The sequence below is a fragment of the Camelus bactrianus genome, chromosome 6 (genome assembly GCF_048773025.1).
Source record: "Camelus bactrianus isolate YW-2024 breed Bactrian camel chromosome 6, ASM4877302v1, whole genome shotgun sequence".
NCBI lineage: Eukaryota > Metazoa > Chordata > Mammalia > Artiodactyla > Camelidae > Camelus > Camelus bactrianus.
In genome coordinates this window covers 78,566,833-78,593,209 of record NC_133544.1, presented here as the reverse complement: position 1 = coordinate 78,593,209, position 26,377 = coordinate 78,566,833, and the positions used below count along the sequence as shown (strand labels likewise).

Genomic DNA, 26,377 nt, shown 5'->3' with positions numbered 1-26,377 from the left:
AATGGCAGTTCAAAGGTATCACTGACAGATTTGGTGAGTCATGAGATGTAGGGCATGAAAGAGAGGGAGGAGTCTGAGATGATAGTTGGATGGATGGAAGGATGGCAATGATAATCAAGGTAGAAGCCTGTATTTTGGACCTGTTGAGTTTGAAGACTGTCAGAAATTTGCATCTGGAACTTACGAGTTTGGACCGCAAAGAAAATTTGAGGTTGAGCAGTTCCTTGGTTATGAATAGAAGCCATGGACATGTGCATGAGCGCTGAAGAAAAACATATTGTAAAACGTCTCTCCTACTTCACTGGCTAGGGGACAATTGCCTGGTTCACCAGAAGGCAGCCTCTTCATGCTACACCATGAACAGAGCTGCCCAACAAATAGTGAAAACTCCATGGCTTTTCAGAGCCATGAACAGTGCGCTGCCCAAGAACTTGGCAAAAAAGTAGGCCTTCCCCACACTCATTTTACTTTGTGGAAATGGAGGCTTAGGAAGACAAAGTATCTTTCTCCAATGTGTGTTGCAGGAATGGGAGGTTAGACTGGAAACACTTCTAGAGGTAAAGCTGCAGTCCTGACAAGCACAGATGACCTGGCCCAAACTTCACACCCGTCTTGTCTTCCTGTCCATCAACGAGCCTGGTAAGAGCAGAGCTGAGCATGGGACAACTTGTCTACCCAATTTTGTGCCCTGCGTCAGCCCTTGTTTTCTGCAGTGCTTTTACTTGACCTCCATGCCCTGTCTGTAGGATCAGCATTATTCCAGACTCTGCAAAAGGAGACAGTAGTTAATTCCCGTGAATCCATCATCCAGCTCCAACAATTATCAACATGCTGCCATCTTGCTTCATTTGTGCCCCATTCTCCCATCTTTTTCTGCCCTGCTAGATTATTTTAAAGTAGATGTCAATGATCACATCATTGCATCACTAAATACTTCCATATGTGTCTCTAAGAGATAAGGATTTTTTTTGGACATAATTTAGGGAAAAATTTAAGATGTTCTAGATCAGAATGTATGGGCTCAATCTCCACTCAGCCTTGCTGTTGTTTCGTTCTGCTCCACCCTTGGACCTCTGTTCTGATAATGCCTATCTCATAATGATAGCCAGCAACATGTCACACACCCATTTATTCCTTACAGTGATGCTGCATATATAGTAGGCATTATTACCTTTTGAATACAGGTGAAGAGCAACTGGGGCTCAGAGAGGTAGAGCAACTTGCCAAAAATGACATAGATGGTGTAAAAAGTAGAGTCAGGGACCAAAGCATTTTGAAAGGAAAACTTGTTTACCTTATAAGGATGTCCTGTAAGGGAGTCCAAGCTTTAGAAAGCTTAGCTCACAAAATAAGCAAGTCTCTCTTCGGCTTTAGCCTCAGGTTCTCTTTATGAGAAAGGAAAAACACAAAATTACCAAGATTACCGAGTTTGCACTTAGTCTACTCACGGTGGAAGAAGAGTGATTTTTCCTGTGATGATCACACCTGCAGAGGCCATCACACATCTTCACTCATCAGCATCGGTTAGGGAGTGTGTGAGTTACCAGAAAGGCTCATGATATCATTTATCTTGAGGATTAGAGTTGGATGGGGCAAACCTTTTCCCCATGTATTTGTTTACTTATTTATTCAGGCTGTTGTCATCGCTTCTTTTTAAATCTCAGGGTGCAAAATGCTTCTTTGCCCCTGATTCACAGCACTAAGTGTCTGTACTTGTTTCAATCTTGGCCGCAAATTTAACCGTTTAAACAACACAAATGTATTATTTTAACTTCCCGTAAGTAAGTGTATCCACTGGCCACCAAAGTCCACATCTGTCCCACATGCAAAATCCATTCACCTCATCCCAGGGTCCCCCAACATCTCAGCTTATTATAGCATCAACTCAAAGTCCAAAAGCTCATCAGCTCAAAAGTCTTAAATCTCATCATCAAATCAGGTATGAATGAAGCTCTGAGAATGATCCATCCTGGGGCACAGTTTCTTTCTAGCTGTGGACCTGTGAAACTGAAGAAACAAGTTTATCAGCTCTCAAAAAATAGTGGTGGGAAAGGCATGCGATAACAGAGGTATTTCAGTTGAAAAAGGGAGAAAGTTGAAAGCAAAAAAAGAGTCATTTGTGGCAAGGATTTCTAAATCCAGCTGAGCAAATTCCATTAGATTTCAAGGTCTGGGAATAATCCTTTGTGGCCTGTGACTCTGTTCCTTGGGCTCATGGTTCTGCCCTCTGTCATCCTTCTTTATTCATGAAGGGTAGCATGTATTTGCAGCTGAGTAGTTTTATCAGCCTATAGAATTTTTGGAGTTTGACAACCTTCTTTCATTTTGGACTTTCTCTGTCCATTTCAGTGCAAGCTGGCATGAGATTCTCAAGAAACTTGTGGGTCTCCCATGTATGTCATGGGAATTTACTCCATTAGACAAGAGGCTCTTTCCTATTTCCTATCTCTGTTTTTGGCTTCTGTTGATATGGCTGAGAGAACAGACCTTAAACTCTTTAGTTTGATTGAGGGTACTTTTGAGGCACATACTTAATCTGAGGACCTTTTGTAACTTTATTCTCCGACCTTTTGGTCTTTCCAAGGTGTCACACCTGCAGCTTTTTCTGTAGACCACACATTTCCACCAGTGAATCTTTTAATTTTAGCATCTTTGACATCCAGATACTCTGAGAGTTCTCAGAACGATCAAATTCTGTTTCTTTTTTGTTTAACAGTTCTTCCCTCAATTTATCTCTTTCCTCTTAACATTTTACTAAAAGCAGCAAGAAGAACTAGACTCACTTTCAACATTTTACTTAGGAGTCTCCTCTGTTAAATGTCCAATTAGAGTTTTTACAAATTCTACTTTCCACACAACTGCAGGACGCAATTCCACTGAGCTTTCTGCCACCATGTGATAAGCATCCTCTTTGCTCCAGTTTCTAATAACTTGGTTTCTAGTTTCTTCTGAGACCTCATAGGCAGTACCTTTAAAGTCTGTATTTCTACTAATAGTCCACTCAAAGAAATCTAGAGTTGTTGTTTTTTTTTAATCATTCTTCCAGGCACTGCCTGTTGCCCAGTCTGAAAGCCACTGCATATGCTGTGTGTGTTACAGTGGCACTCCACTCCTGGTACCAAAATCTGCATTCGTTTTCTGTTGCTGCCACAAGAGATTACCACCAACTTAGCTTAAACAACAGAAATTTACTATCTGACTACACTGCACGTTAGAGCAGAAAAACCTGCCGTGGGTCTCACCAGGCTAACATCAAAGTCTTGGCAAGGCTGCATTACTCTCTGGAGGCTTTAGGAAAGCATCCAGAGTTTTGGTTTTCGGTTTTACGCATTTGGGTTGTTACAGTTAAGTTCCTTGCAGCTGTAAGTCTAATATCCTTGTTTCCTTGTTGGTTGTCAGCTGAGGGCCTTTCCTAGCTTCCTTGACTCATGGCCAGCCTTCTCCTACTTAAAAGCCAACAACAGCAGGTTGAGTCCTTCTCATGTTTCACATCTCTTCCTTTTTCTGTCTCAAATCAAATCCCCCAGCTCTTACCACAGCTGGGAAGGATTCTTTGCTTTGAAGGCCTCATGTGATGAGATTGGGACCACCCAGATAATTCCCCCATTTCAGGATTTGTAATCTTAATCACATTGTGTGATGTTGTGATTTATAATAAGAAATATATATTTGGTCTTCATCATCATTCCTGGCACAAAACTCCTAAAACCCATAGAATTTCCTAAATGATGAGAACAACAAAGATGTCTTTTGTTGTATGGATGAGGTGACTTTGGAAAGCACCTGAGGTTGGGGGCTGGTTGCCAGGGGAGCCAACCATGGGATTAGAGGGTTGAAACTTTCAGTCCCACCCCCAACCTCTGGGAAGGGGAGAAGGGCTGGAGGTTGGATAGACTGCCAGTGGCCAGTGATTTAATGAATCATGTCTATGTAATGAAGCCTCCATAAGAATCCAAAAGCAGGGGGTTCTGAGAGCTTCCAGGTTGGTGAACACCTGGAGATTTTGAGAGAGTCGTGCACTCAGAGAGAGCATGGACCTCCATGTCCTTTTCCCCATACCTTTCCCTGTGCGTTTCCTTGAGCTGGCTGTTCCTGAGCTATGTTCTTTCATAATAAGCCAGTTATCTAGTAAGTAAAATGTTTCCCTGAGTTTTGTTAGCTGCTCTAGCAAATTAATCGAACCCAAGGAGGGGGTTGTTGGGACTTCCCCCTATAGTCAGTTGGTCAGAAGCACACGTACCAACCTGGGCTTGGGATTGGCGTCTGAAGTGGTGGGCAGTCTTGTTGAACTGAGCCCACAACCTGTGGAATCTAATGCTATCTCTGGATAGATAGTGCCAGAACTGAGTTGGATTGTAGGACACCTAGCTGGTGTCGCCAAAATTGCTTGGTGGTGTGGGGGAAGTACACCCCTCAACACACAATAGAATTTGATGATTAGACCACCTTTCACATTTGCAAAGTTTCTTTACCATGTTTCTGGTCTTAGGACATGGATATCTTTGGGAGTCTTTAATCCGCCTACCATACCGTCAGCATCCATATTTGAACCCAGGTTGGTCTGACTACATTTGTTTGGACTTTTTTCATCAGACTCTGTAGTCATTTCTTAATTGCCCAGAGTCTCTGCTCATCTTGTGCCTCTATTCTTGCCACTGTATTTCTATCAGGTAGTAATGTTTTGGGCCATAAGAAACAGGTACCAGGTAATCAAGAGCTGCTTTCGCTGCTTAAACCAGTAAAGGTTTGATTTTCTCACATAACAATGTATCTGGAGATGATTGCTGGTCTTATTGCAGTGATTCAATGATGTCAAGACCGTTGGCTTGATAACTTGGTTGGTCTTTCCTTCCTGGCTGCAATATGGCTGCCACGGCTCCAGACAGCACATCCACATTTAAGACAGGAAGACTTGGGAAAAGGGAGGGGGAAGCTCCAGTTTTCTCTGACCCTTTAATCGGGAAAGCAGATGTTATCCCAGAAGACCCCATGAAATTTTTATTATATCTCATAGACTAGAACTGTATCACGTCCCCCCACCCCCTGCAGTTGCTTTTAGCTTTTCCTGGTGGTATTTAACTTCTCCTGGCGGAGGTGGGCAAAGGAAAAGAGGATTGGAAATGAAGTTTGGATTAGCCAACTCATAATGCCAGAGTTTTAATTGGCCTAGGGCCCTGTCATCGCCTTTTTCTCTTGCCAATCTAAAATTGGAATTGGGATCCTGCTCCCGGGTCAGACACCTCCTGATGACTGTGCTCTGACCACCTGTTCAGTATCTACTCACTGCTTGTAAGATACCACCACCCTCACCCCCCACCCGTCATCCTAATTAACCACTTAGACTGCCATCTGCAGGGGTCTGGATGCACTTCCTGTCACGCCTGCTGCTGGTCCTAGGAACCCCTGGCCACCTTTCAGAGGCCTGGAGACTCCACCAGTCCCAAGGCTATGTAGAGGCCAGCTTCTATTCTGACAGCACCTATTTTTAAATGGGTCGTTTTAAAGCTTTGTGTGTGTATGTGCACTTGGCACATGTGCATACAGAAAAAAAGGGGGAAATAGGCCACACTGACCAAGGACATTTGTATTCTATGCTAGCTTTCAATTCTAACTAGGTAGAAGGTCTTCTGAAATTATTACTATGGCAGAGATACTATTTTCTATCACAATATCCATTCTCCTCTCCTTCCCCACTAAGAGACTCTGATTTTCTGTGTAGCAGCCACCCACCCAGACAAAAGATTTCTTCATTCTCAGATAAAGAAGACTTCATTTTTCTCTTACAGCTAGATGCAGCCATATGACTAAGTTCTGGCTAATATGATGTAAGTGGAAACATTGTATTGGGCTTCCAGGATGTTTCTTTAAAGAAAGTGGGCATGTCCTTCTTTGTTCTTTCATCCGTTTTGCTGCCTGGAGTGGAGATGAAATAGCTGGAGCTCTATCTGCCATTTTGGATTATGAGGAAAAGAGATATATTTTAAGGGTGGCCAAGAGTTGACGCTCTCCTTGGACTTCCTCTCTCCAGGGAAATGAACTTTTGTTCAAGCCACTCTTCTTTAGGATTTTGGTGTTATTTGCAACTGAATCTGACCTAGCTAACTCATGTACTTTTCATCTGCATGATGTCTAAAATGTCTAACTCTACTGAGCGCTTTCAGGTACATTATCTCATTTTCAGCAGCTAGGAAAATATCCATTTCCCTGTGCCTTTTCTCGCTGATTCTGGTTCCAGGAGAGCCAGTGAGTGCCAACAGTGACCATCAGAGGGCTGTTTACCTACCAAGACTGGAGACTGGGGGAAAACTGGAAACATTTGGTTCAGGAGGCAAAAAGAAGATGTTGTTTTCAGAGTTAATGACTACTCTGGGGGAACTGACCTGCCTCCATTTTTCGAAGCGAAGCCCTGACTCTCAGAGACTCAACCCATCCTCACTATCTCACATCCCCATCTTTAAAATGGTACTTCTGGTCTCTGCCAAGAGATTTATATAAATATTGTCTTGTGGAAATGTTTTCCCTGAAATTGGTCTTCAGCAGTGTTTTCGTCCCTATCTGATGGGCTGTTGGGCAGGCTGACCCTCAGTGAAAAATCTTTGGGAGTAGTTATTTTCCAGTGACAGTTCTTCTGGGGTAGGTCTGCTTTGTGATGGAAATGGTACTGGTGGCTGGAGTAAGTCCTTGTGCTCTAGCACTCTGTGGCCACCTGCTCCACTCTGCTTGAAAGTAGCAGTTGGCCCACGATCCCCCAGGGTTATTTCTCTCTTGTTCTATCTCCACAGCACCCCATACTCTCTAGCATACCCTTCCTCCACCCTAAACCCCACAATGGGTTCTCTTGCAAAGCTGGGCGGGCATTTTTGTGCAGTTCTCCTTCTCCCCACCTCCTCTAGGAAATCCTAGCAGTACCTGGCTAATTCCATCATGGCCCAGACTGACCCAGCTCTTGTTCCTTGAACCTACCAGTTCTGCCCAGGGAGCCCAGCCAGGGGCTGTCCCTTAAGCTGGCACATTGATTCACAGCAGGCGCCTTTGGAAGCGGGGTGTCTCAAAGCAGAGGAGGCAGACACCATGGTCTGAGCAGAACCCTGCTTTCCAGGGGTGGGGAAGAGAGGGGTTAATGTTCTCTGATGGTTTAATGACAATAATGGTTTCTCTTATCTATTATTCATATTTTCACTCGTGGCAATCCTGTGAAGGCTTTAGGATGAATTTTATAGTTATGCTCTCCAAAGAGGAGCAGGGAGAGAAAAGTAACATTAGTGAGCACCAGGTGGTGGGAGTTAGGTTCCTGCACACACTGGCGGGTATCCCAGCAGGGAAGGTCACGCAGCTGAAGCGAGTCCGCGCTCGGCTCCACACTAGACCCACTGTGGCGTTTGCACAAGCCAGGGAACAGAGTGGCTTACAACAAACTCGGTGCCTTGACCATCTCTTCCGCAGCGTGGAGGTGACAGTTCTGGGATGGAGGCTTGAGCTCTCCGATGCCCTGGGAGGCAGCAGCCCAGGCTTTGCAGACGGGCCGAGCTGCTGGAGAGATCCTGGCATCATTGTTCAACATCCAGGGGACCTTGGCCAAGTCACTGAACTTGCTCTGGGCCTATTTTCCATGTCTGTAAGGCAGCGGCGATGAAAACAGTGCCAGCCTCCAAAAGTTGCTTTAGTGATTGAATGTGAATGCAGGTAAATGGTCTTTTGTCCTGTAATGAGTAGCTTTTATTAACACTATTTTCATCATTACTAATTGAAGAGGATGTTCTAATATCCTGGGGAAAAGGAAGCCATCTGCCTGGCCCACCCACCTTCCTGGAATGGAGAGCTACTCAGTTAATAAGCCTGCTCTGGAGCTATTGGAGCAGCTTTTCATCTTCTGCCTTTGGGCTGAGAGCTGCCCATTTCTCACCCCCCAGTTGCATATCTGGTTTCTTTTACCCTCATAAAAGGCCCCAGCAGAGACGCTATAAGAACCAAGTTCTCCAGCATCCCCAGGTACAGAGAAGCAGCCCACAGTGCCCATGGCTGCTTTCTCCCCCTATCTGGTCCCATGTGGTACACACACACACACACACACACACACACACACACACACACAAGCCTTTCTAGGACTCTCTCCTCCTGAGGAGTGTGGACTGGTCTAAGCCCCTGGAGTCTGACCGGCACAGTGCCTGCCTGGGTGAGTTGGCTCCCCCGAGCACCCTGTCCTCCAGCCATGAAGGCCTCAGCCAAGATTCACATCAGCCAGGTGGGCTCCCATTGTTTCCTTCCTTCTCCAGGCCCACACAGTTGTTAGGAAATTGGAGTTTTGGGGGGGACAGTGTTGGCATTTTCAGTTTCCCCTCCTTTGTGCTAATTGTTCTTTTTAGTTGCCTAGAATGGTGTAGACTCTACTCTGTATGGGGTAAGAGTACCAGCTTCATGGGCAGGTGACCCTGGTTCAAAGGGCTTCTCTTTGTGTTGCCTGGCAGGTACTTGGGGAGGCAGGCACTGGGTGGACATGGTGCCAAGGGCTCTTCAAGGATTAGGGTTATCTCCTGAGCCCTTATAACGTCTTCATTAGATGGCTGTTCCTAACATGAGGGCATTCAGGCACAGAGAGGTAAAGGAACTTTCTCAAGGAAGCATAGCATGGGGTCTGTGACAGCAAGGAAAGGACCCCTGGTGGGGAAAGAGAGAGGTGGAGAAGAAAGAAAAAGGGGAAGATTACTTCACAGTCTTGCCTCCTCAGCCCCAGGGATATGGAGTCCAGCTGGCTTAGACACGCCCCACGAGTTTGCCAGGAGGAGGTGTGAGGGCAGAGAGGAGGTCAGTGAGCACTGAAGGGAAGATTTATGAAGATACAAAAAGGCCTTCCCCAGGAAAAACCATCCTAACAGGTTTGGCAAACAGGATGTGAAAAGGTGCATAATTTCTGTGGGGGAGCAGGAAGGCGGGGAGGATGCCTTTTCCGTGGCAGTCACAAGGAACCATTTAATTCAGAATCTGCGTTTGGATCCTGAGGGAGCTCAGGCCACCCGAGTCATGAATACACATGAGCCTAATGCTGCCTTGTGGGCAATAAGACAATGAAGGTGGCTGCCGGTTTTAACGTTTGAATTAATGAACCATTTCAGATACAAGAGTCTTGGCCCATCGAGAAATGGAACCTTCAGCAGAGATTTTTCTTGTCTCTTCTGGTATGTGATTTCCACATCCTCCTGGTGTTTCAGCCGTTTCCTCTTCTCTGTTCCTACAAGAACCTGCATTTCCCTGTCTCGGCTCCCTTCCTGGCTTCCTGTGTGCTCAACCTCTTGCAGTTGTCATCACGTCTTCAGAATGCATTTGATAGGTACAGGAAGCTGCACCAGACGGGAGATGGAACCAGCAATCAATGAAAAAAGAACTATGTTTCTAAGAAAAATGCATCACGGGCCTCCCACGGGAGTTGTGTACCATATGTCCTAATAATATCCGTGGAACAATGGATCTAATTTTTAGCTCTTCTGCTTGGCTTTCCCTGTCATCTTGACAAAAAAGAAAACAGACCTTTTAACCTGCTGCTGCCCGGCTTACAGATGATTTATAATAAATATTGCCTTTCCCTTTAACCCTTTCATCGGATATCACAAAATAAAATCTCTCCCTTCTCTCCCTCCAGCTTTATTTCTCCTGGCTATTAGTTTAGTATATTTATGGTGCATGAGTCATCAAGCTGCTGCCTGATTGGATAAAAACCAAGCACCCCTGAGACCATCAGTCAATTACAGCTATTCTCAGCTTCATTCACAGATTTATTAGCTTGCACACACAGAGAGAAATTCATTCAGCAAAGTTCATTCATAAAAATTTCAACACTCTGCGTATCATCCTGCACATCTCAGCCTTCTGTTTGCGGATAGGCTCCTGAAAGAAGCTCTGAGAGGAGTCCGGGAGGGAGGAGAGCTGCGAGCCCGGGTGGACAGGCTGGGAGGGGGTCTGAGGAACACGGAGCGATCACAAGTCCGTGAAATAATGCGGAGCAGCTCCTGCCACTAGTACTTCTGGCTTGTGGCCCAGACTGGATCAAGACAAGATCTTCCAAGAGAGGGCAGCCATCAGAAGAAATGAACTCAGGCAGAAGGGCCTTTGGCTCATATATACATTTTCTTTTTTTCCCTTTTTTAAATGAGCAATCACTGGAACACAGAAAGGGTTAATAGGCCAGTCGTTGCCCCGCCCTATGGGAACCGGAGGGAGCAGGTTTGAAAGTTCCTGTGTGCAGAAGGGGCGGCTGGGGGTGGGGGGCGCTAAATATTTCTGCAGGGCTCCTGCACCGCCCGCGATGCGGCGGGACCGGCTGGCCGGTGCTCCGCCCGGTTCTGTGCCTAAGAGTTGGTGGTGAGCGATCCCCGCTGCCGCGAGGCTGGGTGCAGGCTTTCCCAGCAAGGAATCCAAGGCGAGGACACCGAGTGCCGCCGCCTGGGCCAGGGAGGGACTGGAGGCGTTTTCCCCCAGGCTGTCACCCGGAGGACCCGGAGCCCAGGCGGGCGAGGGCGAGAGCAGAGTTAGAGAGGTGGCTGCCGCGAGTTGCCCGGGGAGTGGAGGCATTTGTTTTTTCCGTTCCGTTTATCTATCAGACAAGGCGATTTATGCAACAGTATCCTGTTTCGGCACCGCCAAGGCTATGCGAGAACGCGGTCAGGACAGCCTGGCAGGACTCGTGCTGTATGTAGGACTCTTTGGGCACCCCGGGATGCTGCACAGGGCCAAGTACAGCCGCTTTCGGAACGAGTCCATCACATCCCTTGACGAAGGCAGCCCCGGAGCCTCCGCCGGGAACAAGGGCTCGCCGCAGCCTCCCTACCCGGCCCTGGCACCTCACCTGCCGGCTGAAGATGCCACCTCGGCGTCCCAGGAGAGCCCCACCCCACTGTGCACCTTGATCCCTCGCATGGCCAGTGTAAAGCTGGCCAACCCATCCACCTTGCTGAGTCTGAAAAACTTTTGCTTGGGTACCAAAGAGGTACCTCGGCTGAAGCTCCAAGAAAGCCAGGACCCGGCCCCCAGCAGCCCAGCTTCCCCTGAAACCAGTCTGAACAGGACTGGACCAGCACCTCTGCCTCAGCAGGACTCGGTGGGGCACAGGGCGACCTCTTTAACTCCTGATGCCCACCCCCTTCCTGGTCCTGGGGAGCCAACCCCTGGGAGCAGGCAGGACAGGCACCTTCTGCAGCACCTGCTGGGGATGGGCATGAACTACTATGTGAGGGTAAGTGCATTTCCCCCTCTGCACTCCTACAAGGGCATCTCCTCTGCTTTCTGCAAGGTGCTGCACGTCACCTGGCCATTTGCGTGAGACATTGTGTTTGGAAAGGTTTGCACGAGACATTGTGTAACTAGACCAAGGGGAGGAGGGGAGCTGGGCTTACAGGTTTGCCTACAACTGGCTTGTATTGGAGTCACACAGCTTACAAAAGGGCATGAATTGCTGCTAACTTATAGTTAGCTGTAGCATGTAATTGCCAGGTGGAGGGGCAACCTCTGATAGAGACAGCTGAGATGTGCCCACTGGATTGAGCATTCTGGCTAAGGAGACTCAAGAATTTCAAATCTGATTAGTGATTGAGACCCAGTAGGTTATACTGGCCATAGCATTTCAGTAGAGATTTTTGTGCTAGAGGAATATATGATCTGTAAGGGACTTGAATTCTTTTTTAAAACAGAATTCAGCATTTAACAAACACTTCTCAAAACATGGCTGAGTCTCTGGCCTTGTGCTCGGAGCTAGTCTTAGGTGCACATTTTTCTTGCCTTTATTGCCTATGCTGTAGCAATTGGGCCTTGTCCATGAGCTATGTGCAAAATCAGGGTCCTTACTGGCCTTGCATCTGCCTTTGCCCATTCCAGATCTGGGTGAAAGAAGAATAGAAGATTCTGTTCTTGGCCTCTGCCCTTCTAAGAGCTCACATTTCAATCGGGGAGACCAACACACGCATGTGAAATAGTAAGAGAACAATACTTAGCAATAGACATCTAGTGTGAGAATGCTGAGGGAATTCAGAAAAAGGGTGAGGTGCTGGTAGTCTGGGCTTCATTCATATGGGAGACCTTCAAGAGAAGGTACATCTTGGAAGAGCTATCAGATCTTTATTGGCAGAAAGGGGGAGATTCCCAGCAGGGCCAGAATATGTGCAAAGTCCAAAAGGCCTATGTCACTGTGGGGGCTTCAGGGAGCATCACGCTGAGCTTAGCTGAAGAAGAGGGGGAATGCTGGAGGGTAGTGAGTGACAGAGAGCACGGCTGGCATGTAGTTGGTGCTCAGACAAATACGAGTCGAATAAAGACAAATGCAGATCTTGGGTAGCCTGGGGAGGAGGGCAGCAGTTGACCAAAGCTCTAAAATGCCCAATGGGGAGTTTGTAAACAGGAACCCTCATAGGTTTGTAGGCCAACTATGACTTGAAAGCTGTTTCAAGATGAAAGATCAGTCTGTGAATTTATTTGAGGTGGATTAAAGCAGGGAAAAATTAGAGCTTGGGAGGCCGGTAAGAAAGATACTCTGGGAGTTTAGGCTCGAGTGGATGGGAACATGGCTTAATGTGAAGATGAGGGAAAAGAGGAATGTAAGGGCCTCTGTGAGAAGCCTTTACCATCTTGGGTGACTGATGGGATTATTTCAGATCAGAATACAAATCACAGAATGGTGAGCATTTACTAAGCACTGGGTAGACTGCTGAGATTATTGTTTATGGAGGTTGTGGATGATTATTGGTAAAGGGTCACGAGGAGTAAAAATAACTTCAAAATTAAGCCTCAGAATGAGATTGGTGATGTCCATGACAGAAACAGAGTGAGCTGGGAAGGGGGTCATGCCAAGTTTGCTTTTGACATACTGTGTTTGAAGTAATGATCTCGAAGTGGTAGTGCTTTGTAGGTAGCAGTTGTATAAGACTAGCACTCAGACGGGAAGTCTGACCTGAAGGTAGACATTTGAGAGATTGTCCAATAACTGTGCCACAAACACACAATTAAGATCTCAAAGAAGGCCAAATAATGAATGCTGGGAGGGTGGCCGGGAGAGCAGGCTAGGGGCAGCCTTGGTGAATTGATAACTAAAACCTGCAAGGAAGATACATTGATGGGACACTCAGCTCTTGTCCTCCCTCTCTCAAGGTGACACGGCCCACAATGGAAAGAGTTTCATGTATCTACTAAAATTTCATGAGCGATTCTCATTTGTTAAGCTTAAGCGTCTGCCAAGCCCTAATGGGAAAACGAGTGGCTCCGCACACCCCTGCTCTGCATCTGCCTTCCCACTGCCTGGACATCCTCTACCTTGTGCCTTGCCTCTCCTTCCCTCTTGTACCTCCTTCATCTCCCCACACCCACACTCCCGTACAGTTGTCATTGTGAAAGGGTTGCTGTGCGATCTCTGTTTTCCCCAGGGAGGGTCTCCGCTGGCATTTTAGATTTTTAATGAGGACACCCTCTGTCTTTTCCTGGCCATGGTAACTGACCCCGGGGAAAAGTGCTGACCCCGTGACCCACATGAGCTAATGGACAACCTGTGTTGCTAGTGGACAGTGACATGAGACTCCAGTTAACACCTCTGTTAGGAAGTCAAAATACATGGAAGAACCTACTTTATTAAATTTTATAGAACCCTAACTTTGCAAGATGGAAGGGACTCAGAAGTTATCAAATTCAATGCCTCTCTGGAGAAACAAGCCCAGAGAAGTGACTTTTTTTAAGACCACACAGGTGAGTCGAAAGGAGAGTCAGATCTCAAACCCACGTCCCCTGTGCTATTCTTTGCTCCTTTCACCACAGGTTTTCATCCTGGTTGAGATTCTGCTCCTCAGAATTCTTTTAGATGTGAACCCATTTTAAAAAAATGAAATGCTAACCTATTAATTTACAGTAAAAAATATTGTGCCAAGTGAATCACAATTGTGATCCCATCTGTGGAAAAATGCACATAGAAAGATTTAAATCAAAGGTTGCTTGGTGATGGTGGAATCAGAGCAGAGACGTGAGGGAGACATTCTTTTTTAAAATGTTTATTTTAATGAGGTAACCTTGGTTTATAACATTATCTAAGTTTCATGCATACAACGTTATATTTCTACTTCTGTATACACTACAGCTTGCTCACCACCAGAATATAGGTTCTGTCTGTTACCATACGGTTGACCCCCTTTACCCATTTTGCCCCTGCCCCTTCCCCTCTGATAACCACTGCTTTGTTCTCTGTATCTGTTTGGTTTTGTTTGGTTTGTGTATTCATTTAGTTTACTTTTTCTATTCCACATATGAGTGAAATCATATGGTATTTGTCTTTCTCGATCTGACTTATTTCACTTAGCATAATACTCTTAAGGTCCATCCATGTTGTTGCAAATGGCAAGATTTCATTCTTTTATATGGCTAATAATCATACACACACACACACACACACACACACACACACCCCACACCTTCTTTATCCATTCATCCATTGATTGCTGCTTGGTTTGCTTCCATATCTTGGCTACTGTAAGTAATGCTGCGATGAACAGAGGGGTGCATGTATCTTTTTGAATTAGTGTTTTGAATTCTTTGGTAAATACCCAGAAGTGGCATTGCTAGACTGTATGGCAGTTCTATTTTTAAATGTTTGAGCAACCCCCTTACTGTTTTTCATTGTGGCTGGACCAATTTACAGCCCCACCAACAGTATATGTGTTTTCCCTTTTCTCCACATCCTCACCAACACTTAGTTTCCTTTTTGAGAAAGGCTGTTCTATCAGGTGTGAAGTGTTCAGGGATTCTTGATGGCTGGTGGACACAGGGGCAAGTCCTGGAGGCAAAAAGCAGCCATATATTCTACTTTCTTGTCTACATCATGTGACTCCTCCTCTCCTTTCCCAAGTTTATTTCATTATTCATTCACTCATCTTTTCAACAAATATGTGTTGCGAACCCACTAAGTGACAGGAACTGTTCCAGGCCTTGGGGATACATCAGTGACTTAGGAGACCAGGTCTGAGCCCTCATGGAGCTTACACTCTAGGAGTGGCAATGAGCCTTGACTGAATAAACAAGTAAAGATAATATGTCACGTGAAATAAGTGCAAGGGAACAATAAAGCAGGGAAGTTAGAAAGTCAGTTACTTGGGTGAAGATGGTGGGTAGTGTCTTCCTTTTGGGTAAAAATGGCGTAGTTAGAGCTACTTTTTGTTTTGTTTTCTTGCATCTTTCATCTTCACAGTAGGGACTGTATTTGCTGTCTACCCTAAGTTAGAGTTGACTTTGGGTTAAATATCCTTTTTAAAATGACTTTTTTTGGTCTCATGATGTAGAATCAGTTATACAGCTGAGACTATTTGATGAATCCTGAGCACCTATTTTTGAGTAACTTTCATTTAGGTCAGACCTTGAACCCGCTGAAGGTCTCTCAGGGAAGGTGGTCTAGCAAACCATTCCTGGAGAGATACCTAGTCAGAAATGGACAGGCAGACTGGGTCTGGGCAAAGTAGTGATGTGGGTGAAATGTTTTAAATGGGGCCAAATGGTGATGTTTGTACCCACCATAAGGTTAATTTCATTTCTTTCTGGGCTCTTCCCAGTTGCCTGGCAACTTCATCCAGCACCAGACATTCATGTGGACGCTCCCAGGTGCCCGGCAGTGTCTGCAGTGAGTGTGGAGAACATGCAGCATGACCAGTGCCCCCATCTCTAAAGTGAGAGAATTGGTCTGTATGGCCTTGAAGGTGTCCCCATCACCAACATTTTTTTCTCTTCTTCCCGTTTTATTAAGATATAACTGACACACAGCACTGTGTAAGTTTCAGGTGTACATTATAATGATTTGACTTACATACGTTATGAAATGATTACCACAAAAATTCAGTGAACACCTCACATGTTACAAAATAAAGGAAAAAGAAAAAAAATTTTTTTTCTTTGCGATGAGAGCTCTTCAGATTGACTCTCCTAACTTTCGTGTATAACACAGAGCAGTCCAGTCACCAGCATTTCAAGCACTAAGGCTCCTTTCTCCACATGGGAGGTCTTTAAATGTCAGTTTCCTTTCCCACATCCAGTCCCCAGGTTGCCTACAATTTAGTTCAAAGACTAAAAAAAGCAGAGGCAAAGAAACTCACCCTGACAGGACTGCCCCAGGTAAGCGCGGGAGTTCTCACGATAACGTGAGGGAGGCTGTTTTCTCCAGGTGAGGACACCGAAGCCCCATGAGTGTGTTGTCTACCCCACGCTTTACGACTTAAGTAAGTAGCAGATTCAGATCCAGGTTTGTCTCACTCCAGTGCTTGTCTCCCTCCCACCCTCTCACCTTACCTCCGAGCAAGGCCGGCATCCCTGCAGGGTTGTGAACGGAGTAGCACACGTGAAGGACAACGCTGTGCAGCAGAGCTTCGTTACAGGGCCAACCCATAGACCTGGCCTTCTTGCCTTCATCTGCATGATTTCAGTCTCCTCGCCTCAGCCCCACCCAGCCCAGCCATTTCCACAGACTGTACTAGTATCTTAGGGCTGTTGTAATAAGTGTCATAAACTGAGTGGCTTATGGCCACTGAAATTTATTCTCTCTCAGTTCTGGAGGGTAGAAGTCTGAAACCGAGCTATGGGCAGGGCCATGCTCCCTCTGAAGTCTCAAGGAGAGGATCCTTCATCGCCTCTTCTGGCTTCTGGTGGCGGCCAGCAGCCCTTGGCATCCCTTGCCTGGTAGGTGCATCCTTCCAGCCTCTGCCTCCATCTTCACATGGCTTTCCCTCCTGTGGGTCCACGGGTGCACGGCATTGGGTTAGGGCCCACACTCATCCATTACGACTTCATCTTAACTTGCTTATATCTGCAAAGACTCAACTTTCAAATAAGGCCACATTCATAGCTTCTGGGGGTTAAGGCTTCAACTTATCTTTTTGAACAATGTAATTCAACCTGTAACAGTCCCCACGAACATTTATTGCAGTGTTTTTGCCCACAGAGACTTTTCTCAGGTATTGGACTCATCAGGTTTGTGTGCAAATATGACCTTTCATACTTCCTTTAGAAATCTCGCAGCGTATTCTTACCATCCGTCCTCCCTTGGCTGATGTTGTACCTTAACACTGAGCCTTTAAGCTAGTCCTGGCCATTGTGTTGCTCCCACTAGATGTGGGCCCTGGCACTGCAGTGTTCTGTCTGCACCAGCTGTCCTTCTGCAGGAGAGCGCTGGCTTGGGAATTATGAACTCTGGGTTGACGTAACGGCTCTGACACCGACCAGCTGTGGGACCTGGGCTGAGTCATCTCACCTTCTCATCTGCCCATATTTAAAACCAGAAGTTTGAACAAAATGCTACCTAAGATCCTGAGACTCCAGGTCTCCTTCCTTTCCTACTGGTCTGAAATCTCCTTCTCTTAGTATCTCTTTTGGTTAGAAAACAGATTCAGGATGGTGTCCTGAGGGAAATAATGTTTAACATCTTTCTCTTAGTAGAGAGGAGAAGGGATGTCCTTGGCATTCTCTTACTAACCCTGAGCTGGCTTCAGCTGCAAAGCAGAAACGTTACACTGGCAGGGGCACAGGTGGTCCACTCTAGAGAGGCGGTGAGAGAGGAGTCATGGGGAGCAGCATCCAAGTGCAGGATTCCAGCGGGGCGTGGAGGGCGGGCAGGTGCGGGGTGGGGGTGGGGGGCAGGCCCCGCTGAATGGTGGCGGCCTGCACTCTGGGACTGCGGCACAGCTCACATGGTCTAGCCGATCCCACCATGCTGGGGCTTGGCGTCCACTCTGAGGTCTGTAGGAGCAGCAAGAGCTAACCCTTCTCTGTTCTCTCTGGACAAAAGTGATAAGAGAAAAAGGCCCTGCCATACACATGGACAGTCTAGTAAATTCTAACCTTGAAAGAGGAAGATTTCTAACTCTGGGAAACCCCTGATGAGACTGTCCCACAGTTTACGCAAAATAAAGGCAGACTTGAGTGGTGTGGATCAGGTGCCCACAGCTAATGGAGGTGATCTTCTGCCTCATGATGGAACTGTCAAACTGTCACACTGGGAAACTGGGTTGGCTCAGTCCAATCCAGGTGATGACATGGTACTGGCTTTAAAGTAATATGAAAATGGAAGTGAGAGAAAAGCCACACTAGGGAAATGACCCCAAAGGGTTTCAGAAGATGAATGAAATGGGGCCAGTCCGTGCACGTTGTACAAGTTCTGGTCTAACCTGGACAAGGTGCCACCCACAGGGACCTCCGCAAACAGAAGGGTAAAACTGGCAAAGCCAATGCACTGTGGTTTCCTCGCTCTCTTTTTTCTCTCACTGCTTTTTAAAGATAGTTTTCCTACTAGATAAAAAAGTGTTCATTCTGGTCTTTAAAAAAAGACATACACTCGGTATTTCAATCAAGTAGACATCTTTGGCATAGCATATTTAGTTTGGGGAGTGAGGAAAGGTGAAGCAAGACAGAGGTCAAAAATAGAGTGTTGTAGACACTACTGGGAGGTCTTGTTTGGGTTCCATCGTGAAGTTGCTGTATGACTTGGGGCAAGTCACTTCACGTCTCTGAGCCTGTTTCCCCAACTGCAAAATGAAGGTTTTGGACCTGGTGATCTCTAAAACTCTTTCTTCCAGTTAATGCTCTAGTGCTGAGGGGTGGGCAAGGACCAGTCAGATCAAGGGATGTGTGAAGGTTGAAGAGAGTAAGAACAACAGGTCAAATCTGCCAGGATTTTCCTAAGTTCTAGCAGAAGCCACTTCTATGTCTACTTCAAGAAAGAAACAAGGAAATATAATAACCTCACCGCCAAATTGTCAGTTTTAGCTGGAATTATTTCCTCCCATTTGTGTGACATCTCTTTTAACCACCAGAACTTAGGAAAAAAAAGGGAAATTAGCAGAGGCAGATAGTCTCCTAAAGGCAGGAGGCACCCCTGCATCTAGACCTCCATTTGCCCACTGAGATCTTTACCTGTTCTGGGAGCCTCTTGCTGAGAAGCCAGCCTCCCTTGCTGCCCCTGCAGCCATTCCTCTCTGGAGGCCCTGCACTTCCCTGGAGCCTGGCCAGGATGCAGGTCTAGCTCAGAGACACACCAGTATCCACAACCCATCGCCTTCCCATCCACGTATGCCCCTGAAGAACAGGGATGGCAGAGGGCTGAAGCAAGTTCATGGGAAATCCAGAAGCAGCCAGCAACCACAGGGGTGATGCTGGAAGGACGACACTGCACAAGGGCTCGAAGGAGAGGGTCAGACACTGGCTGCCAAGGATTCTGAAGGAAGATGCCACCAGTTCATGGGAAGAGTTGGAAATGATACTGCCTGTGGGTGTGATAAGTGCCTGTGGGAGGTTCCTGGGACTGGGAGAGGGAGAGGGGAAAGGACGCATAGGACAGGCAGTGCCTACTCAGAAGAGAATCTGGAACACAGAGGTCAGAAACCAGTAGTTTAGTGACAGGTTTTGTTTCGTCAAATTAGAAAAAAAAATTCTTTTGGATTAGGGCCAACATTTAAAAACCAAAAATTTCCGTGTAAAACTCTGAAGTTCTGGCTTCTTAGAAGAGTTGGCAGCACCAGGCGGGCCATCTCACGTGTCAGCAGGTGACCAGAGCCTGGTCCTGAACCACAGTCCCACCCACCTGTCTGCCCCTGAAGGTAGCTGAGTCCCACCTGGGACATTGTCTTTCATTTTCCCAATCAGAATTCCTGGGAGAGAAGCTGAGAATGTCTTCTTCCTGGTTAGCATACCAGGGCTTCTTTCTCTTATGCGGCAGGACAGAGTCCTGGGGCTGGGGACACCCACGAGACAGGGGTCAAGCCTTCTCAACTCAGAGAGCCCCCTCCCATCCTAACAAAGTTGCAGAGTTAGGGGTCGTGGGGCTCTGGGACGAGCACAGGCTGTCCCTGTTTTGTGAAGACATGCCAGGTGAAGTTGGTTTTTACGTCACCTCTTTGGGACAGTGAATTTTCCCAGAGAAATAACGTTAAAGGTCGATGAGCTTTCTCATATGGTTAGGGAGAGAAGGAAATGAGAAATAGATGTAAAAAGCTTAGCTCAGAGCTTGTCACATGGTAGGTCCCAGGTGGAGGGGGGAGCATGAACTTTCAAAGGTCTAGGAGTGCCTTTGGGCAAAACAAAATTTGAGGTAGACGAAATTTGGTTTTGGTGTTTTACCGTGTCCCTTTGGCATCCTTTCTTCTGGCCAGCAGTGCCACCCTGCTGGCACTTTCTTCCCTAAGCCTTTCCCACGGTGCTCACCAGGGCAGGCCTGCCCTCTTCTCTGAAGTTGCCTGCTATTTCTTTACTAGTCAGCATTCCTCTTCCTTCAGTGCAGCAAAGTAAAAAGCATCTGCTTTTGGAAGCACATGTATTACTTCATTGGATCTTCATTGCAGGATTTCCCAAAGTTTTCTGAGAGACAACTGTATCAGTTAAAAATGCTTTTTAAAAGTGAAGATTCCCTCCCTCTCTGGCCCCCAGTCCTGGACTTGCTGAATCAGAATCTCTGAGGCTGGGGCCCACAAGCCTCCATTTGAAACAAGCTCCCTATGTGATTCTGATGCACAGAAAAGTTGGGGGCTTCCGCTGAGTCCGGTTAGTGCAGTGGTTCTCAGCCAGCGATGATTTTGTCACTTAGGGAACATTTGGCAATACCTCCAGGCATTTGTGGTTGTCATAAAGTGGGAGAAGAGGAAGGAGGTGCTACTGGCTTATAGTGACTAGGGGCCAGGGATGGGGCTAAACACACAGCAGTGCACGGGGCAGCCCCCACGACACAGAATCTCAGCCCAGCGCATCAGTAGTATTGAGGTCGAGGAATCCAGACTCAGAGGGCTGAAGTGCACAGACCTGGGATGTGCATCAGGAGGTGACTGTGAATGGAAGACTCAACCCCTGATTCAGCATTTGACTCCTGGAAATCTAACCTCAGCTACTTCTAATTTTCTCAGGTTTTCTTCTTTATTCTCTCTTCCACCCACAGTCTCTCTAACTGTAGTTCACTCTCTCACCTCCACCCAAACAATACTTCTGTGGCAGGAATGAGGGGGGTGCACTTCGTTGTTATGATGCAGTTGTAGGTCAGGTGTGTCCTCACTGGCAGCAGATTTGACCTTGACTCAGGTGCGCCCTGGGCTAAGCGTCATTTATAGGCTAACTTGGTATCCTACCATTGGTGGTATCTTCATTTCCAAAGGGAAATGCATTCAGAGTTTTAACATCTAACTTACAAGTAGATTTTAAGAACAGACTCTGTCTTGGGGTTGGAAACTTCCTCTGGTTATAGGGAAAGAAGTCCCAGAAAACAAGCAACTTGAGCAAAAAGCCCATGTGCTATAAAGTAAAACCTCAGAAATCAGATTTTTCCCCTCAGTGTCATCGGAGAATAATTTATATGAATCATTCATTGGGAAATGGTGAAATGTATAATTCAAACATTTTTTTTTTCACCTAGTGCCAACTCCAGGCCCTTGAGAGACATTGTCCCTCCCTGTCCTCCCTTCTCAGCACAGCTCCTTTAAACCTTGACTCAGGACTCAGACTGCTACATTGACTACAAAGTTCTGTTTCACAGTGAGTTCAGCGGTCCAAGGTCACAGGGCTTATCAGCAGCCGAGCAGGGACTAAATTCAGGTCTCTTGACCCCCCAGGCCAGTGCTCTTTCCATGGCCGTTTGTGAATAAGATGTCCTCTTGCATGAGGAGGACAGTATGAAAGGAGAACACAGATGGCCACAAAAATTCCTGTAACATAAAGCAGTGCATAATAAATGACACCGCAGTGATGCAAGTAAAGCTTGTGGGAGTTCAGAGAGGAAAGGGGACTCCATCCATTCGAGACGATTGTAGAAGGTTTCGTGAAGATGAGGCATCTTAACTGAGTCCTGAGAAATGGGTGGAGTCCCCCTAGGCAGAGATGGAGGAAGAGCCTTCTAGACAAAGAGAATGACAGGGGTGAAGGCGTGGAGGCGGGAAAGTGGAGGATGCATTTGGGGAACAGTGAGTAATCTGACTTGGTTGGGCAGTGTGTTAGGTATACATAGGTCAGTGGATGGACTGATGCTGTAACAAAGTTGTAGCGTATCTGAAAAGTTGGGTTTTCCAACAGAAAGCCATTGACTATTTATTTGAATAGGGGAATGACCAGCTCAGTGGTATGTTTTAGAAAGATGATACGGGCTGCAGTGCTCAGAGAGGACCCAAAAGGAGAGAGCCCAGATGAGAAGCGGTGTGGGAACAAAGGCGGTGGAGATAGAAATGAGCAAAGATGTGACACCACTCCAAGAGGACAGGTGGCGAGCAGGAAGAGTTTGGACATCAGGGGTGAATTCCATTTCGCATGTGCTACATTCAAGATGGCCTCAAAACACCCAGGTGGAAATGTCCAGAAGAAAACTGAATAGTTAGGACTGAGGAGAAACTATCATTGTTGCTTTTGGCATCAAGGTCCAGGGAATGGACAAGGTTTCCAAAGGGAGAACGTAGAGCAGGGAGATAAGGGGGCTTCGGGAATGCACACTGAAGTAGTTCTTGGAGGCGGAGGAAGGGCAGGAAATGGTGCCACAGCTAGCAGCATGCGGAGCAGGATGGAGGGACGGCAGGGTCACCCGGGAGAGGGAGCACAGAGAGGTTGGATAAAACGGTGTCAAACCCATGGAGGATTCAAGGATGATGAGAACTGATAAAGAGCCATAGTTTGACCTTTTATCTTCTTAGTCCCCCTCTCCACTAAGATACTCAAATTCACCTGCTTCAGGGGAGGGAATAGCTCAAGGGGTAGTGTGCATGCTTAGCATACACAGGGTCCTGGGTTCAATCCCCAGTACCTCCTCTAAAAAAAAATAAGTAAAACCTAACTATCTCCCCCCAAAAAACAAAACAACAAAACAAATTCAACTGCTGCAAACCAAGTGCCACATTGGGTACCCCACACCTCCACTCTCTCCTGTTGCCCTCTTGGTGAGAGGCATCTCCCAGTGGTCCAAGTCAGAACTACTCCCACTCAGCCTTCAGTTACCACGTCCTGTCAGTTCCACCTTTATGACATTTCTCATGCACGTCCATTTTTCTCCATCTCGACTGCAATTTCCAAGGTGGGGACTATAGTAGGCAGTATTTTCAAACTTATTGATAAGCTTCTTATGGAACTATTTCATGAAACACACTTGGTGAAGCTCTACTGTTATAGCTTTCAGTTGAAACTAGCAGATGCATTATCATAGTGCAAAGTGGAAAATGATACTGACCTATAGAAAATTGTCAAACATATCAGTGTACTGAACTCTGAGAGGTAGAGACAGCTTCTAGCTGAGTGGTCAGGGAAGGCTCCCAAGGGAGATGCCATTTGAGATGGTCCCTAAAGGTTGGACCACAGGGATAATTAAAAAAAAAAAAAGGTATTCCAGATGGAGGAAGCATAGATAAGGAAACATAGAAGAGCACTGATTTCAGTTTGGCTAGAGTAGAGGCTGTTTGGAAAAAACTGGTGAACAGGAAACTGAGGTTTGAGCCAGATTGTGTATAGCAGGCCATAAATCTCAGGCTAAGGGATTTAGATATTTAAGCAGAGGCATGAGATTCATCTGGGCTAGAGCAAAGAAAGACTTTATCATGGCAAGTTGCTTTTAAAAAGAATGTTAAATTAGATGCGGTTAAGACACTCTAAAAGGTTTTCTTTATTCTTATTTTTTATTGAAGTGGAGTCGATTTACAATGTTAGTTTCAGGTATACAGCAAAGCAATTCAGTTATATATATAGATATACACACATACATACATATATATTTTTTCCAGTTTCTTTTCCATTATGGCTCATTACAGGAAATTGAATATAGTTCCCTGTGCTAGACAGTAAGTCCTCATCAAAAGACTTTTGAAATGAAACTGATTCTGCACTCCGATTGCATGGAAGATGTCTCTAAGAACTCACCTCACTGTAAAGAAAGGAGTGTAGATAGGGAACTATGGGTAGAATTTATGCAAGAATGATTAATACATTAAGTATTCTTGGTGAGTCCACAATGCCGAATGGTGCCAGAGGAGATGTGGGCGTTCCAGTTACCTGCTGGCTGCAGCAAGTTGGTTAAGTGGCAGCTGGTTAGCAGTTTTATTGCAGTTCTGTGTGTTAACAGTTTAGCAGCTCGGCTTGTTGATGTGTCTCACAAAGCATTTCCAGTTTTTGTCACCACACAGAAATGCTCTGTGGCCTTGTTGTAATCGATGAGCATGTTTTGCAGTCTACTTTTCCTCTAAGGAACTTGACAGCAACAGCTTGCCCTTGAAGAGCCGACAGCATTTAATGAATACTGTTGGAGTTAGTTTCCAAACGGTTTCTGTTCAGGGGAAGTGATATACAGAGAGTGTCCGAAGGCAAACTAGGAAATAAGAGACACAGTCAGGAATACAATGGATATCCTGACTGCCCAGGCAGAATCCCATTCAAGACCCTGTTTTTCAGGAGATGAAACGGAATCAGCAACTATAAGGGTATCTCTGGGGATGGACGGTTAAATTTAGAAACTCTTCTATGGACCTAAGCCTTTCCCTTTATAAAGAAAACCAAAAAACATGCAAGGTTTGGGTCTTCCCTCCACCACTGTTGTCAACATATTTACCAGCTTGAGACTAAGTGAAGGCCCCCCTTTTTTTCTCTTAATAATAATCTGCATTTTATAGGCTGCCCTTTGCATCTCCATATCATTTTGTAAACATTAAACAAATAGAACGAGTTTGTTACAAGGGCAGATGTGATTTGTTCTCAGTAGCTTTTGTTTGTCGTTTGGAAGAAATATGCATCTTTCTCAGGTGTGATAACATTAAGTATTAGAAATATACTCTACCAATTCTACCAAAGACCAGTTTGGCTTTACTATCTATCTGCCATGCTCAACAAAACAGATACATTTTAACTCATTTGCCCGGTGTTCCTAGGGATGCAGAGGCCTCCCAGATCCTGGTGCACAAGGTTGTTCTCTCATTTGTACTCTTTCAAAATGGAAAAGTCAGGACTAGAAGAAGGGAGGAAGAGCAATGAGGACTAACTTTTTTGAATTTTTTGTTTGTTTATTTGTTTAATCTCATGTTTTCTTTATTGGAGTTTCTGAAATATCAAACTTTAGTATATACTCATTTGGGGAAAAATTCAAACAGTGCAGAAAATAAAAGGTGAACACTCTTTTCTAGGGTCATTGGCACTATTAAGTTGGTTTTGTGTTCTTTCAGACTTTTCCCCTAAGCACTGAATATTTGTATATACACACAAACATCCTTGTTGACATAGATGAAGATTATACCATGTGCCCTGTTCTGTAACATGCTTTTTTGGTGTCTGATTAGTAGATTGGGGGACCCCTGCATGTCAGTACGTGCTGATCCCCGGTGGCAGTGTAGTGTCCCAGAGGAGGGGCCATGCTTCTGGTGGTTCCTCTATTGCAAGACAATTCCCTGACTTCCTGGCGCTGGGTGGAGACCTCCCCTTCCCTGCGCTGTTTCACTTTGCTGTCTTCTGTCCCTCTCCTGCTCTCTTCACCTGCACAGCTGCTTCCCCAAGCCCAGTCCCTTGGGAGGTGGGTGCTCCCAGTCCAAGGGGGTCCTGGTCTGCAGTCAAGGAGCATGCTCTTCTGCTTACTCTCCAGCTGGGGATGCTGAGATCCATGAAGACAGACCATTTCCCCAAGGCAAGTGAGAGAGACGTAACTAAGATTTACCACCTTGCAACAACTCACCCCAGTGTGTGGGAACATGTCTGTCAGTGTGGGCGTGTATGTTGTCTTAGAGAGTAGAACCTATGATTTTGTCTGATGTATTTCTATGAGAGAATAACACCAGAATTAAATAAATTCTGTTGTGCACTTGTGGCTGGCAAATGGTTCATCTTAGTATATAGACTAGCTTACTTAAAGCTAGAAAGGATGACATCATTTTAGGTTCTTGGTTTCTTTTTTCATCACTCAGCTTCAACTTAGCTTCTAGAAGTCAAAACTGGTTGTATGTGATTACCCTTGAACAGATGGGAGAGGGTGCGGAATGGGGAAGGACATCCCTGGGGAGGCAGGGTCCTCTCCCTCCTGCCAGTGACCCAAGTGGCTTTGCTGGGAGCACAACGAGGCTTGGTGCTTCAGCCAGGAACGGAGCCTGTGGGGTGGGATGAAGGAGAGCCCTGACCAGAGGCTCAGCTATTTTATGCTGGCTTTCTTTTGGTTTCTGAAAGGGTGTCAAAGATGCTATTCTGGCTAAATGAAGAGATAATTGGAAAAAAATTTTTTTTAATTGAAGTGAAGTTGATTTACAATGCTGTGTTAATTTCTGGTGTACAGCATAGTGATTCAGTTATACGTATATATATTCTTTTTCATGTTCTTTTTCATTATAGGTAACTACAAGATACTGAATATAGTTCCCTGTGCTGTACAGTAGGACCTTGTTGTTTATCTATTTTATAT

General features: G+C 46.0%; 1 protein-coding gene across 2 annotated transcripts in view; it reads left to right on the top strand.

Annotated features, from left to right (window-relative positions):
- Positions 1-10,242: 10,242 nt before the first annotated feature.
- Positions 10,243-26,377, top strand: part of SHC4 (SHC adaptor protein 4) — a 109,067-nt gene continuing 92,932 nt past the window's right edge. For both annotated transcript variants that reach the window (XM_010965282.3, XM_074366086.1), the window contains exon 1: positions 10,243-11,224. In XM_010965282.3, the coding sequence (XP_010963584.1) occupies positions 10,640-11,224 (585 nt within the window). In that variant the 5' untranslated portion in view covers positions 10,243-10,639. The remainder of the gene's footprint in view (positions 11,225-26,377) is intronic.